This window comes from Neoarius graeffei, chromosome 5, assembly GCF_027579695.1.
Source record: "Neoarius graeffei isolate fNeoGra1 chromosome 5, fNeoGra1.pri, whole genome shotgun sequence".
Classification (NCBI taxonomy): Eukaryota; Metazoa; Chordata; class Actinopteri; order Siluriformes; family Ariidae; genus Neoarius; species Neoarius graeffei.
The window spans coordinates 71,320,300-71,336,828 of NC_083573.1; the positions used below are offsets into that span (position 1 = coordinate 71,320,300).

Here is a 16,529-nt window from a genome sequence, read left to right on the forward strand (position 1 = left end):
TCTTACTTAAATCCAACATTCTGTGCACTGACTTTTCTATCTTCTCAACAAAGCAGTGGACTGTGCACTCAAAACAAGCTGTCCATTTACACAAGTGGTCTCATCACAGGTATGGGTTACCAGAAAGCTGAATTGAGTTACATTGTAGTACAATTGTTATAATAAGACAGATATATTCTTTACCATGACAATGAGCTGCGATGGAATTATAAAATCCTTTTATTTGTTACATGCTTTCTTGGCAAGAATGTTAAGAATACATAAAATAAACCAAAATAAGCCTTTAAATAAAAGGTGAGAGTAATGGTTGTTTCAAGTTTTGCTTTTTAAGCTGATATTTTTATTCAGAGTATGTCCACAGGGCTTAGCGATACATCTAGTGCAGTAGTGTAGTAGTAGCGCTTTATAGTTCTGCTTTCAGCTGCTGCCGCTGGATAGCTTTTGCAGAAAGGGAAGCATCTATAAGTCTTCCTCTGTCTTCCTCTCTCCTAAGTCAAGACTTCCACAGCACCTGCTCGTAGTGACACGATGAGACACCACGATGACACGTGGTGACAAATTTGTCAGGGAGTAATATGCAGGTTAAGTCAAAGAAAAAAAGAAAGAGAGAAATGCACATGTATCAACTTCAAGTATCACATGAATCCTTAGTTTCAATGGTTAACTAGTGTAGTATACTTACTTTTTATCTAGGAGACACTTAAGAATGTTTAGTACTGAATGATAGGCAAGAATTAAATTATTACCAGCACCCAGCATATTACACAATGAAAAGAGCCCAAATAACAATTCACAAAATCAGTCATTTGTACGTTTCATAGATAGATATATTATTCTCAACCAGATCAGTTCAACACCCACAATCACAGTTCAGTTTCCACACATTATTCTAATCACAGAATACCCACATTGCAGTTCAGCTCCATTCAAACCCAGCAATGCAGTTCACCAGTTTGCAACCTCTTCCCATGATTTTATCAGATGTAAACAATAAAGGGAACCTTTAAACAAAATATCCAAAAGTTTAGTCAAGTCAGTCAGTTTTGTTTCGCTACTCATAAGTCTGACAATCTCCCAAACAATTGCGAATTCGTCACGAAAACAGCTCCGATTCCAGTTATCCCCAAGCTCTTTCACTTCTGTCGGTGCTGTCACCAGCTAATGATGGTTTTTAACAAGGAGGATATGTGATCTGGAACAAAGTTTCGAAGACGCTGGAGAAGGGGATCCGCCTTAGCATAGTGAAATTAGCGCTAGTGACACTTCGTTTTTTTTTTCCAGCTTCAGACAAATGACGAGAAACAGGTAAACCTTCTTTCCTCCTCATTTCAACAACAAGGGGTTTGTCGGTTCCTTTCTCCTGTTGATGACTGTAGAAGAGTCCTTTGGTTTTAACATACGGTATGACTAAGGATATTTTTGCTAGAAAAAAAAATATGTGTAAGCACACAGCAACGGGAACTCGTGAAAAGTAGCAGACAGCCACATTACAGCACTCGCCATCTTCCTTTTAAATGGAATCACATAATTTAAAAAAAAAAAGGGGGGGGCAGGCCTGATTGCCAAGTCAAACCTCTGGCATGGCATTGTCGCAGTGTGATTGACAAATTAAAACATGGGTTGGACATGACATTAGAGTGTGTGTGACAATATAAATGGTAGGGAAAAAGCAAAGAAAAAGATGTATTGCATCGCTACAACATGGTAGCTGTGCACTTTGCGGCCCCAGACTAAGCTGTTGGGGGATCTCGGAGTAGCATGGACCCTAAAGCTGTGATGTACAGGCCCACCAGCATGTGGACATGCCCTGGCATCCAGCAACCATGCCCCAGCTATGGGTTAAATAGCAGGGTAGGCAAGGCTCTTCAGCCATGGTAGGCAAATGCCTAGGAGGACACTCTACACAAACCTGCACCCATGGCTGTTACCTGACTTGTGGCATTTTGCACCAGTCTGCATATGACTTCAATGGGCGAGAGAGTGGGACTGGTCCAGCACAAGCCTTTCTCGCTGAAATCAATTCAGGTGCAGGCCACTCAGCAGATCCAGGAACAAGCCCTATGGTGATGGGCAAGTGGCAACGGGGACAAGCAGAGGATATTTCTGGAAGTCTCTAGTGACAAACCTGCACAAAGGTGGTTCAGGTGTGATGGTTGCTTGCTACCAACCGGGGTGACGGTGACATTCGTATCCTGCCTGAGCATCACAGCAGCCCTTTTTAGGGATAGCACTGCTCTCCTCCAACAGGGAAGGGGTACTGAAAAGGATCCCTAAAAATTGCTCACCCCACACCAGCCTGTCAGGAAACCGCACCTGACTGGCCATCCAGATATGCGGTCGAACCCACAGAAAGAAAATTGTACAACATGCACTTAATTTGGCTACTTGGAATGTCCATACCTAACTTGACAATCAAGACAGACCAGAATGCACAACAGCCCTGGTGGCCCAATTACTCAAGCAATACAACATTGATATAGCAGCACTTAGTGAAAGCAGCTTCTCAGGTGAATCAAGCCTAGAAGAAGTCCAAGGAGAATACACCTTCTTCTGGACCGGCAAGCCCAAAGGAGAACCTAGGACTGGTGGTGTTGGCTTTGCTATCCATTCCACTATTGCCTGGAACCTGGAAATACTACCAAAAGGCATCAATGATAGACTCATGAAGATCCGCATCAAAATTTCATGTCAGTGCTATTTTACCATCATAAGTGTTTATGCACCAACCTTAGCATAGTACACATGCTGAAAAAGAGGCTTTCTGTGAGGAACTTGATAAAACCATAAGAAATACCCCTCATAAAGACAAACTAATTGTTATGGGGGATTTCAATGCCAGAGTAGGCAGCAACACACAGGCATGGAAAAACATACTTGGACACCATGGAATTGGCAGAGCTAATTTAAATGATCTTCTACTCCTCAGCACATGTTGGCAGCACACACGTGCCATCACCAACACTATGTTTCAACTCTCCAACAAATACAAGGCAACTTGGATGCATCCTCATTCAAAAGAGTGGCATCTAATTGATTACATCATAACCCGCCAAAGAGACATCAAGGATGTCAAAATCACACGAGTCATGTGAGGAGCAGACTGCTGGTCTGACCATAGAATGGTCAAAAGCTTGATGGCCCTCAAGATTGTGCCAAATAGATCCAGGAGTAGATCAAAACCTCTGAAGAAACTCAATGTCTCATGTCTGAAAAACCTAGAGACAACAAACATGCTCAGGGCAAAACTTGATGAAGATGTGCACTTGGAGGACATACCACCAGATACAGATATCGAGGAAGTCTGGAAAACTTTCAGCACAGCGATCTACACCAGTACTAATAAAGTACTTGGTTTCGTGAAAAGGAAACATCAGGACTGGTTTGATGAAAGCGATGATGAAATGTGTTCTCCTTGATAATATGCACACAGCACATAAAGCCTACATCACCAATAAGTCATGCCATGTGACCAAACAGAAATATACAACAGCCAAATACATAGTGCAGACCAGGCTTCGTCAGATGAAGAATAAATGGTGGGAAGATAAAGCTGCTCAGTTGCAGGCAGCTGTAGACGTCCACAATTTTAAAGCCCTGTATGAGGGATTGAGAGCAATCTATGGTCCACAGTCCAACAGTACTGTACCCATCAGAACAGCAGATGGTAACACCCTCCTCATGGACAAATCTGAAATCCTGAACAGATGGACAGAGGACGGGAAGGAGCAGTAGCCTAGCCTGACAAAAAGCAATATTGGACAATGTGTAATATAATGTGCAATACCTCTCCTGCTGGACTTTTCTTTCCCCCCATATCTTATTCTTTTTTATATTTGTATATGTAAATACTTAATTTAATTTATCTAGAAGTTTTTCTCTATTTTCTATTCTCTGTTTATCCTGTAATGATGCTGCTGGAATTTTAATTTCCCTGAGGGAACCCTCCCAAAGGGATCAATAAAGTTCTATCTAATCTAATCTGATCTGATCTAATCTAATCTAATCTAAGATGGGCAGAACACTTCAACACCTTACCAAATTGTCCATCCAGCATGTCTCAGGAAGCTACTGATGACATATCTCAAAGACTAATCATAAATGAGCTGGATTGTCCACCATCCCTTGATGAGGTATCAAAGGCAATAAAGCAAGCCTCTTCTGGAAAAGCACCAGCAGCTGATGGAATTCCCACCAAAGTCTACAAATGTGGAGGCACTTACATGCAGAGGAAACTACTAGTCTTATATAAGTACCTATGGTTGCTTAGTTCAGTGCACAGGACATGAAAGATGCATCCATTGTGCATTTGTACAAGCGGAAAGGGGACAGGACCTCCTGTGACAACCACTGTGGCATTTCTCTCCTATCCATAGCAGGGAAAATCTTGGCACACATTATCCTCAATCGTATGATTAAACATCTTGTAGGAACTGTATACCCTGAATCATAGTGTGGATTTTGCTCAGGACATGGTACCGCTGACATGATCTTTGCAGTCAGGCAACTGCAAGAAAAGTGCATAGAGCAAAATCAGGACCTCTTTGCTGTGTTTGTTGACCTAACTAAGGCCTTTGATACTGTCGACCGTGAAGGCCTATGGAAAATATTAAGAAAACTTGGCTGTCCTGACAAGTTTGTGAAACTCATCCGCTCTTTCCACAGTGGAATGATGGCAAGAGTACAGAAGTCAGGAGTAACATCAGACCCCTTTCCAGTCTCAAATGGAACCAAACAGGGTTGTGTGCTAGCACCCACATTGTTTACCATAGTGTTCTCAGTCATGCTGCTGGATGCATTCAAGGATATGGACAGAGGTGTTTGCATCCAGTTTAGAACTGATGGATGCCTATTCAATCTGAGATGCCTGAAGGCACATACCAAAGTCTTGGAAAGGATAATCAGAGAGTTACTCTTCGTAGATGATTGTGCCTTGGTAGCACACACCTTGGAAGACATCCAGTTCATCACTGATTGCTTTGCACGTGCAACCAAATGCTTTGGACTAACAATATCCTTGACTGAAGTGTACCAGGGAAGTGTACCAGGGAAACACTGAGGACCCTTTACTCACAATTGATAGCTCCCTGTTGAAGCCTGTGAAAAGCTTCTGCTACCTTGGTAGCACAATTACTAACTCTGCTACCACTGATGATGAAATTACACAGTGCATAACCACGGCGAACTCCTCCTTTGGAAGGTTAAGACATCGACTCTGGGACGATCATGGAGTCAAACCGATAACAAAAATCAGAATGTACAAGGCCATGGTCATCACCACCCTATTATATGGATGTGAGACTTGGACAGTGTATAGAAAACACACTAAACAACTAGAGCAGTTCCATCTCAGATGCTTTTGCTCCATCTGTAGAATAAAAAGGCAGGACAAAACCCCCAACACAGAAGTGCTAGATCGATGTGGGTTACCAGAAATTGAGAGCCTGATACTTGGGGCACAACTGCTATTTGGTAAGAATGTCGGACAGTAGGATTCCCAAGGCAATCTTCTATGGTCAGCTAAGAACTGGGAATCACTTTGTTGGTTGGTCACATCTCAGATATAGAGACACACTCAAAAACAACCTCCGTGCCTGCCACCTAGGTGTGCAGTGGGAAGAACTCGCACTGGACAAAACTGTCTGGTGTCAAAGTGTCATACTGCAGTCAGAAATTTTGAGGAAGACAGAGTGGCAAACCTGAAGGCAACATGGGCCGCAAGGAAGCTTGCATATCACAAGGACAGTGCTGTTGCCATGGGTTATCAGTGCCCACTCTGCAAACATATTTGCGGATCAAGAATAGGGTTATTATCACACCAAAGGAAACACCAGAAGTTTTGCTGAGAAATCATCTATCAGAACGATAGGATAGTCCTTAATGTTATTCAGAAGGCTAATCTTGATCCTGATTTGTACCTCAGCATTTATGATTGAATAGATATATGTTCACTCACAGTCTGCTTCTGCAGAGCACTGGCCACATTTTGCATGCCAATCATAAGAGGCTCACTGTCACCAAATCCTCGTCCAAACTCCAGCTTCTGGAGGTCTTTGGTGCTTTTGACTCCTTCCAGAGCTACTGGAATCAGTGCATGGACTCCTGTGACAAAAACACAAGTAAATGAACACTAGGGACAGTGATGACCATACACACTTATGTATTTTTAATATATCTTTAATGTTAGTGATGAAGGGAAAATTAGTGATATAATCTATATTTTCTAAATAATTAGCACAGACTCTCCTTTGAACAACACACTGAATATATTACAACACACACACACACACACACACACACACACACACAATATATATATATATATATATATATATATATATATATATATATATATATATATATATATATATATATATATAATGTCCCCTTACCACTTTTTTTGAGATTCTCTGAGGCAACCAAGAGGTCATCAACAGATGTGTCCAGGCCATCAGTGAAAATGATGACTACCTAAACATGTCAACCAGGACACTTTAAGTATTTGGTCTTTTATCAGGCTGAGGGTGTAACTAACTTTGAAAGAACACGACACTGGTCTCCCAAGTTATCTAAATATGTGTCACTATGTACAGTACCAGTCAAAAGTTTAGACACACCTTCTAATTCAATTGTTTTGTTTATTTCTATTAATTAAAAGACACTTCATGTATTAAAGTGATGATGGACTGTTGTTTTTCTTTACTTAGTTGAGCAGTTCTTGACATAATATGGATTACTACAGTTGTGGAATGAGGATATTTACTGTATTTTTATTATTTACTATTGACTGTTTGATCTCAAACACATTAAGAAGGCAAGAAATTGCACTAACTAACTTGATGAGACACACCTGTTAATTGAAAAGCATTCTAGGTGACTATTTCATGAAGCTGGTTAAGATAATGCCAATAGTGTGCAAAGTGTCATCAAGGTAAACACTGGCTACTTTGAAGAATCTATAATATGAAATATATTTTGTTTTTATTTTTTTAAACACCCTTGTTTACCACATAATTTCAAATATTATTTCATAGTTTTGCTGTCTTCAGTTTTGTTCTACAATGTAGAAAATAGTTAAAATACAGAAACTATGAATGAGTCTTTAAACTTTTGACTTTACTGTAAGTCTACACAGTACTCAGTTTACATGCAATAATAATAATAATAATATTGCTTACTTTTACACCAGCTCTGGAGGCTGCAAATTTATTCTGAAAAGAGCGCAAGAGCTGGGTGTTAAAAGCCAGATTGTGAGTCTTATTATATCCCATGACTTTCTTCACTGTGACTTCGCTGTAGCGCTCAAAATTAGTGTCATACAATATCTTGCCATCACTAGCAACCAAATGGAAACCAATGTTGGTTTGCAGAGCAGACTGCTGGGGTAGACAGCACAAGTTGTGCAGAGTGGAGATGTATTTGATAATCTCAGGCAGGTAGGCTTGCAGTTTATATTGGCTACTCAAGAGTGACTGTGAACTACCATGGGAGATATCAAATCCAATACCAATGTCTACAGTGCAACCTGTAAAAAGAAGTAAATACTGTGTTAATTGGAGGCTGTACGTGCTTGATGTTAATATAATACATGAACATTTATCATTTAATCAACAAATATAAGTCTTAATGATATTCAATGCTGGCACCTTCATATTCAGGTATATTAAGAATGGCTGCCTTCTGTACTCACCCTTTTCTTGCTTTTGGGGTGGAGTGCAAATGCTATCGATCACCTGCTGTGTTGTTCTATTTAATTTGAGGTGGTCAAAATTGTTCACAAAAAACACCCTGTCAGGTGACCCAGCAATGTATTTGAGCTGTGAGACTGATATGTCACCTATTCCAATCACAAACATCTCAATGCCCTTGGACCTCAATTTATCAGCTGCATCACTGACATCATCATGTGACTCCCCATCAGTGATCAACAGCAGGTTCTGTGAAATTCCAGCCTGAATGCGGCTCCCTTTACTGGGATGGAAGAACTCTTGCACTCGATTCAGAGCCTTTCCAATGAGTGTTCCTTCTTTCATTTGTGAGATGGCCTGAATGGCATGCTTCACATCCATTTCATTATTATAATCATTCAAGTAAAATTCTTTTCTGTAGTCTGTACTAAACTGGGCTACACCAACTTGAAAGAGGTCTTGTCCGATGCGAAGATTGTCAATGAGACTAAGCATAAAATTTATCATGGTCTTCCAAGGCACCTCTTTTATACTTTCAGATCCATCGATCAGAATGACCAAATCAGCTGCATCTTTCTGACACTCTGAGAAACAAAGAAATCAGACCGAAATCAGAAATTATGCAACATGTTACAGGAATGTGGTATCTATATGAAAACACACACACACACACACACACACACACACACACACACACACGGTTCTCTACATGACAGAAAATAATGACAATTCTTTCACCTTGGAGAAAACGGAAAATATTTTATTCTGGTTGATTTCTAACATTTGAAATGATTCTGACTTGAGTAGTAGCAATTACCAACAACTGCTGCTTAAATATGCACACTTTCCTAGTTCAGTTAACCTTAAAGTAAAATACAAATTTGAAACTTAAAGTCTTAGTTTTTAGTGCTGATTTGATAACGTTATGGAATTACCTGGTTTTGTGTTGTTGCAGATCACACTGGAAATGTTTTGTTGCAGGGCCTTCAAAGCTTCAAAGTCACCAACCTGGTAAACCTTGGTTATGTCTTTGGTTATTGTTTCTAGCTCACTTGTTTTTGCATTGGCCACTCCAATGCCATAAACACTAATTCCAGATTTGTGAAGCTTATCAGCAGCTTCGGGTAAATCATATGTATCTGTGGCCTCACCATCTGTGATGACAAACAGCATCTGTGGGACACCTTTTGCACCTCTCCCACCATTATCTTCATTAAAGTAGTCCAGTGAGTAATGTAGTGCCTTGGATGTGTATGTGTTTCCACCGTAATGTTTTAGACGACTGATAGCATCCCGCACTTCTCGTTTACTATAGTATTGATTAAGGGGAAATTTGGTCTCAGGTGTGTCAGAGTAAAGAATAGTACAAAAACGGACACTGTCTTTTCCAACCTGTGTGGCATTCACCACCGAGTTCATGAAGAACTTCATACTTTTAAAGCCATCAGAAGTAATGCTGCTGGAATCATCCACTAAGAAGACAACATCTGCTACCTGTGATTTCTGGCAATCTAAAAAGAAACAAGTCATGCAAAATCAGGACAGTTAACAAGTAGACCATTTAAATAAATCTGTCACATAAAAAGAAAACTGTCTAAATATTTATCTATCATTTCTCTTAACATGGCATAACATTTGTTTATTATATCTAATTATTCATTACATACAGTATATTGCCAGTGCCCTCTGTGTTTATTGGCACCCCTTGTACAGATTAGTTTAAAAAGAAAAGGGGAAGGGGTTGTTTTAGAAAAAAAAAATCCACCTTTTGGTGAAGTAGCTTCATCTCACATTCAAAAAATGATAAAAATTCAACCTTTAATTGAAATAAAGTTATTCAGAGTAAAACAATCCATCATCAAGAAACAACTATTTTTAACAAAAACACATGTGCCACTACTATTGGCACCCCTGGAAATTATAGTGAACAGAATGTAAGTGAAGCATGTTTCCCATTTAAATAGTATAATTTTGAGTTAATTGGAGTGTGTAGGAACTTTCAAGCTGTAATCCATGACTTCCTGATTAACTGGGGTACAAATATGAGGTGACATAGAGGCCAAATTCCTTTAATCATCCATCAACATGGGAAAGATAAGAGAACACACAAACCAAATGAAGGAGAAGTGTGTTAACCTTCACAGGCCAGGGAATGGTTAAAAAAAAATTGCTACTCTACCAAAAATGCCCATTTCTACTGTTAGGATAATAATAATAATAATAATAATAATAATAATAATAATAATAATAATAATAAGTGGACACCAATTGGAACTGTTACAAACTTGTCGGGAAGAGGACCCAAGTTTATTTTTCTCTCATGTACAGTTAGGAGGATGGTAAGAGAAGCAAAAAAAAAAAATCTCCAAGGATCACTATTGGTGAATTACAAAAAGAAAAAGTAAAATCTTAAAATCTTGGGGTTTCCAAGTCTCTAAAACCATCATCAGATGCCACCTCCATGCCCACAGGTTATTTGGAAAGTATGCCAGAAAAAAAAACCCTTTTCTGTCAGTTTACCACTAAAGCACCTAATGTTAGAGAAACATTACTACAGCTCTGACTGGAACCATGTTCTATGGTCTGATGTAACCAAAATTGAGCTTTTTGGAAATAAACACTCATGGTGGTTTTGGCACAAAAAGAAGGATGGCTTTAATGAAAAGAACCCAATCCCAACTGTAAAATATGGTGGAAGTTCTGTGATGTTCTGGGGCTGTTTTTCCTCCAAAGGCCCTGGAAACCTTGTTAGGTTACATGGCATCATAGACTCCATGAAATACAGTACCAGGGTATTTTAAATCAAAATCTGGCTGCCTTTGCCAGGAAACTAAAACTGGGTCCACACTGGATCTTCCAGCAGGATAATGATCTGAAATACATGTCCAAATCAACACAAAAATGGTTCGCTGACTACAAAATCAAGCTTCTGCCATGACCATCTCAGTCCCCTGACCCGAACCTCATTGAAAACCTGGGGGGAGAGCTGAGGAGCAGAGTGCACCAGAGAGGGACTTGGACCCTGGATGATCTGGAGAGACTGTGTAAAGAGGAATGGTCTTAGATTCCCTGCTCTGTATCTCTAATCTTATAAAATGTTATAGAAGAAGACTCAGTGCTGTTTTACTGGCAAAAGGAGGTTGTACAAATTATTAAATGTCGGGGTGCCAGTAATAGTGGCACATATGTCATCTCATCTCATTATCTCTAGCTGCTTTATCCTGTTCTACAGGGTCGCAGGCAAGCTGGAGCCTATCCCAGCTGACTACGGGCGAAAGGCGGGGTACACCCTGGACAAGTTGCCAGGTCATCACAGGGCTGACACATAGACACAGACAACCATTCACACTCACATTCACACCTACGGTCAATTTAGAGTCACCAGTTAACCTAACCTGCATGTCTTTGGACTGTGGGGGAAACCAGAGCACCCGGAGGAAACCCACGCGGACACGGGGAGAACATGCAAACTCCGCACAGAAAGGCCCTCGCCGGCCACGGGGCTCGAACCCGGACCTTCTTGCTGTGAGGCGACAGCACTAACCACTACACCACCGTGCCGCCCCGGCACATATGTTTTTGTTGAAAATAATTATTTCTTGATGAGGGATTTGTTTTTCTCTGAATAAGTTTATTTCAAATAAAGGTTGGATTTTTCTAATTTTATTCCAGTGTGAGATGAAACTAAAGGTCGATTTTTTTCTAACACATTTTTAAAATTAATCTTTACAAGGGGTGCCAATAACATGGAGGGCACTGTATATATGAACAATCAAGCTAAAAAAAATCATGGTTTACAAGGAATAAAATGTCACAGGTCTATTCTTGTCTGCAGACCATAAACAGAACAAAATCTCACAGACTCATATTTCTAAAAAAAAAAAAAAAGGGCTGTTTTGCAGTGTTGTATAGAAGTGGATTTAAAAATGTGTTATTTCTATGTCTGTGGCTAACTGGCTATTGTCAACATTTTCATATTTACTATTTCCTTTTTAGGTTGTATAATGACTAAATAGACATTGCCTTTAGTTTACCATGGTCTATATATTCCCCATATGTAAAGAAAATATATCCACACTCTTAGAAAAAGATCCCATTTAGTACCCTATTTAAGTTAATTCCTATTTCAGAAAGTTCTATGAGGAATCACTTTCAGGAAACTAGAATTGTTAAGAATTTAAAGAACTATTGAGAAACCCTTCTTCCGAAGAAGGAAAACTCACTTTGGTTTGTTAACTACAGTGGGGCAAAAAAGTATTTAGTCAGCCACCAATTGTGCAAGTTCTCCCACTTAAAAAGATGAGAGAGGCCTGTAATTTTCATCATAGGTACACTTCAACTATGAGAGACAGAATGGGGGGAAAGAATCCAGGAAATCACATTGTAGGATTTTTAATGAATTAATTGGTAAATTCCTCGGTAAAATAAGTATTTGGTCACCTACAAACAAGCAAGATTTCTGGCTCTCACAGACCTGTAACAACTTCTTTAAGAGGCTCCTCTGTCCTCCACTCGTTACCTGTATTAATGGCACCTGTTTGAACTCGTTATCAGTATAAAAGACACCTGTCCACAACCTCAAACAGTCACACTCCAAACTCCACTATGGCCAAGACCAAAGAGCTGTCAAAGGACACCAGAAACAAAATTGTAGACCTGCACCAGGCTGGGAAGACTGAATCTGCAATAGGTAAGCAGCTTGGTGTGAAGAAATCAACTGTGGGAGCAATTATTAGAAAATGGAAGACATACAAGACCACTGATAATCTCCCTCGATCTGGGGCTCCACACAAGATCTCATCCCGTGGGGTCAAAATAATCACAAGAACGGTGAGCAAAAATCCCAGAACCACACGGGGGGACCTAGTGAATGACCTGCAGAGAGCTGGGACCAAAGTAACAAAGGCTACCATCAGTAACACACTACGCCGCCAGGGACTCAAATCCTGCAGTGCCAGACGTGTCCCCCTGCTTAAGCCAGTACATGTCCAGGCCCATCTGAAGTTTGCTAGAGAGCATTTGGATGATCCAGAAGAGGATTGGGAGAATGTCATATGGTCAGATGAAACTAAAATAGAACTTTTTGGTAAAAACTCAACTTGTGTTTGGAGGAGAAAGAATGCTGAGTTGCATCCAAAGAACACCATACCTACTGTGAAGCATGGGGGTGGAAACATCATGCTTTGGGGCTGTTTTTCTGCAAAGGGACCAGGACGACTGATCCGTGTAAAGGAAAGAATGAATGGGGCCATGTATCGTGAGATTTTGAGTGAAAACCTCCTTCCATCAGCAAGGGCATTGAAGATGAAACATGGCTGGGTCTTTCAGCATGACAATGATCCCAAACACACTGCCCGGGCAACGAAGGAGTGGCTTCGTAAGAAGCATTTCAAGGTCCTGGAGTGGCCTAGCCAGTCTCCAGATCTCAACCCCATAGAAAATCTTTGGAGGGAGTTGAAAGTCCGTGTTGCCCAGAGACAGCCCCAAAACATCACTGCTCTAGAGGAGATCTGCATGGAGGAATGGGCCAAAATACCAGCAACAGTGTGTGAAAACCTTGTGAAGACTTACAGAAAACGTTTGACCTCTGTCATTGCCAACAAAGGGTATATAACAAAGTATTGAGATGAACTTTTGTTATTGACCAAATACTTATTTTCCACCATAATTTGCAAATAAATTCTTTAAAAATCAGACAATGTGATTTTCTGGATTTTTTTTCTCATTTTGTGTCTCATAGTTGAAGTGTACCTATGATGAAAATTGCAGGCCTCTCTCATCTTTTTAAGTGGGAGAACTTGCACAATTGATGACTGACTAAATACTTTTTTGCCCCACTGTAGGTATACAAATTAAATAAAAGTTGGGAAAAAATGTTCATGATGTATGTGTAAATCATGATGTAAATGATGTACGTGAAATTATATTGGCATGACTCACCATCAACAGAAGTACAGATCTTAAGCAAGAGATCTTTATCGAGGAAGCCCAATGAGTCAAAATCTCTTTCAATATAAACATTGTCCTGAGTTCCGCTGATCTCTCTTAGTTGTGCGCTGTTAGCATTAAGTACTCCTATAGCGTATATTATAATTCCCTTCTCTCTGAGGAGTTTTGCAGGCTGAGCAACAGCTTCCTGAGATTCACCATCTGTGATCACAATGAGGAACTGTGGAGTGCTGGGACGACCCCCTTCTGGTGGATTAAAGTACTTTGTCACAAATTGAAGCGCAGACCCAGTCATAGTGCCACCGCCCAGCTGCTGCATATCATTAACGGCCTGCTGCATTTCACGTTTGTCAGAAAATGTGTTGAGGGCAAATTCAGCCTTTGAGTGTGAGCTGAACTGCACTACTCCGACTTGTACACTATCCTTGCCAATTATAGACTTGGAAATTATGGTATTCATAAATTTCTTCATCTTTGAGAAGTCCTCAGGGTCAATGCTCCATGAACCATCAACCAAAAAGATAACATCTGCCAACATGTTCTTGCAGGCTATGAAAAACAGTAATACTTAATAGTCAACACAATCCAGAAAGGCATTTTTTTTTTTTAAATTAACATTCTAACTAAACAATACACAATTTTTATGCTTTAATTGAAAGCCTGAATTTATTGAGTTAAATGTGATAAAAATTATGATTAAATGCACATTTGACACCCTTACCCTTATCTGAGCAAATGTCAGTAACAATTTCATTCTTGAGTGGTTTCAGTGCATCGTAGTTGGTGACAAAATACATCTTCTTTTGGTCATTTGCTATCTCAAGGAGCTCCTGTTCATTTGCGTCTTTGACTCCAATGGCATAGATGGTCACCCCCTGTGCTCTCAGCTCTGCTGCTGGCTCTTTCACTTCATCCTGGGACTTTCCATCAGTAATGACAATGAGAATCTCTTGAACCTTTGTGCCACGAGTGTCTACAGCCTCCTTAAAAAGTTTGGGCATGAAAGACAGAGCCCGTCCTGTCTCTGTCCCTCCACCTATCTGCAGAATGCTGTCCACAGCTCTTTCAAGAGAGGCTCTGTCATTATACTCATTCAATTTAAACTCTAGTGTGGGTTCACTTGCAAATTTCACCACACCCACCCGGACCTGTGTTGGTCCAATGGTAAACATGAGCAGAAACTCAAGAATGAACTTTTTCATGTCCTGAAAGTCTGATGGATAAATGCTCCCCGAATGGTCAATGAGGAAATAGATGTCTGCTTCTTCTGTCTGGATACATCCTAAAATTGTAATATGTTTAAAATATTATGTCCAGGACTGATTGACATGGGTGTTCAAAAATTAATCCCAGTAGATAAGCTTAACTCTTGTAATAATGCTGCAATTCATTGGACTCGGAACTCAACCTGACTGCCAACATGCAAAAGTGATTAATTCCAGATTTCCCTCTGCATCATTTTCTACTTGGGAAAACTTGAATTTATGATATGTAGCTTTTGAGTTCTGAAAATGTGTTTTAGCTTTGTAAGATTCAATTCGTAACATGTATATTTTCATTTTCAGCCCAGTTTTACCACTGTGACAGAGACTACACTTCACTAATAAAGTACATTATTTTACCTTTAGATGTACAACCGCTCGTCACTGGGGCAGCACCCTCTAAGGTACTTATTTGTGCATTTTATATATACTAATTGGGAACATATATGTACCTTTCTGGCAATAAAAAAGATACACATACTTACCTTGAGGTTCAATAATGAGCCTTAGATGGTACATTAGTGTAGATTGTACCTTGCAGAACAGAAATGGACTTCTACTGTACCCCTATTTCCGACAGTATAGCCATACAAATATGACCTTGCTCTCTATATTTTTCTGAACTGAAGCACTGGAAAGTGTTTAGATTAGAACCAAGGAAAATTGACTTTCTGAGTTCTGAGTACAGTGAATTGCACATTGACTAAGCTGTTAGAATATATGAGGTTGAAAGTATAGTGCCTTACCTTGCTTTAACGTGTATCTAATGGACTTGTCAACCGTTGAACGGACCACATTGTTACACAGAGTCTTCCTTAGTATTTTTTCCATTGTATTAAGCTTAGCAAAGCTCTCCACGCTAAACACAAACCTTTTGGAAGGATAAGATGCAATCTCTTTCAGCTGTTTCACATTATCTTTTGTGACTCCCAAGGCATAAACCTGAACCCCACTGCGCCTTAGCTCCGTAGCCTGAACTGTGACATTATCCAAGGAGCCCCCCTCTGTTATGACCACAGCAATCTGCTGCACTCCTAAGGCATGCCGGCTGCCCATCTCCTTGATGAAGACTTTCTCTCTGGCAAGCTTCAGGGCCTTGCTAGTTTTGGATTCCCCACCCTTAAAGGGCAAAAGTTTAATGTACTGCAGGATGTCTTCTTTGTCATCAAAAGTGTTCAGGTAGAAGTCAACTGTGGGTGTGTCACCGTACAACACCATCCCCACCCGCACACTGTCAGGCATTATCTCCAGGCCATTGATCATGCGGTGGAGAAAGTCACGGACCAGTTTGAAGTTTGAAACAGTAATGCTGTCTGACACATCCACAATAAACACTATATCGGCCACAGGAGCTGCCTTGCAGTCTGTGACACACAAAAAAGAGAAACATATATAATTTTAATATTAATCTTTTTCATTTTTCTCATGAATCATATTAATTTTGATCAGGTACCCAAATAGAGGTAGAAGCTGATGAACTTCCTACATAGATCGAAGCAGAATAATCAGTCTTCTTTCAGAATAATTTTACATTGCTATGTAAGAACATTTTGTGGGACACAGCAAAATCCTCAGTGTGGAAAGACACTTGTTGCATTTATTTATGTTTATACAACAGCAAGTTCTGGTGAAT

At 40.1% G+C, this 16,529-nt stretch overlaps 1 protein-coding gene across 5 annotated transcripts in view; it reads right to left on the bottom strand.

Moving 5' to 3' along the window:
• Positions 1 to 16,529, bottom strand: part of LOC132887036 (collagen alpha-6(VI) chain-like) — a 153,930-nt gene that overhangs the window by 36,817 nt on the left and 100,584 nt on the right. For all 5 annotated transcript variants that reach the window (XM_060922344.1, XM_060922345.1, XM_060922346.1 and 2 more), the window contains 8 exons: positions 15,643 to 16,260; positions 14,356 to 14,916; positions 13,626 to 14,183; positions 8,621 to 9,196; positions 7,688 to 8,269; positions 7,176 to 7,522; positions 6,390 to 6,468; positions 5,954 to 6,099 (listed from right to left, as the gene is read on the bottom strand). In XM_060922344.1, the coding sequence (XP_060778327.1) occupies positions 5,954 to 6,099; positions 6,390 to 6,468; positions 7,176 to 7,522; positions 7,688 to 8,269; positions 8,621 to 9,196; positions 13,626 to 14,183; positions 14,356 to 14,916; positions 15,643 to 16,260 (3,467 nt within the window). The remainder of the gene's footprint in view (positions 1 to 5,953; positions 6,100 to 6,389; positions 6,469 to 7,175; positions 7,523 to 7,687; positions 8,270 to 8,620; positions 9,197 to 13,625; positions 14,184 to 14,355; positions 14,917 to 15,642; positions 16,261 to 16,529) is intronic.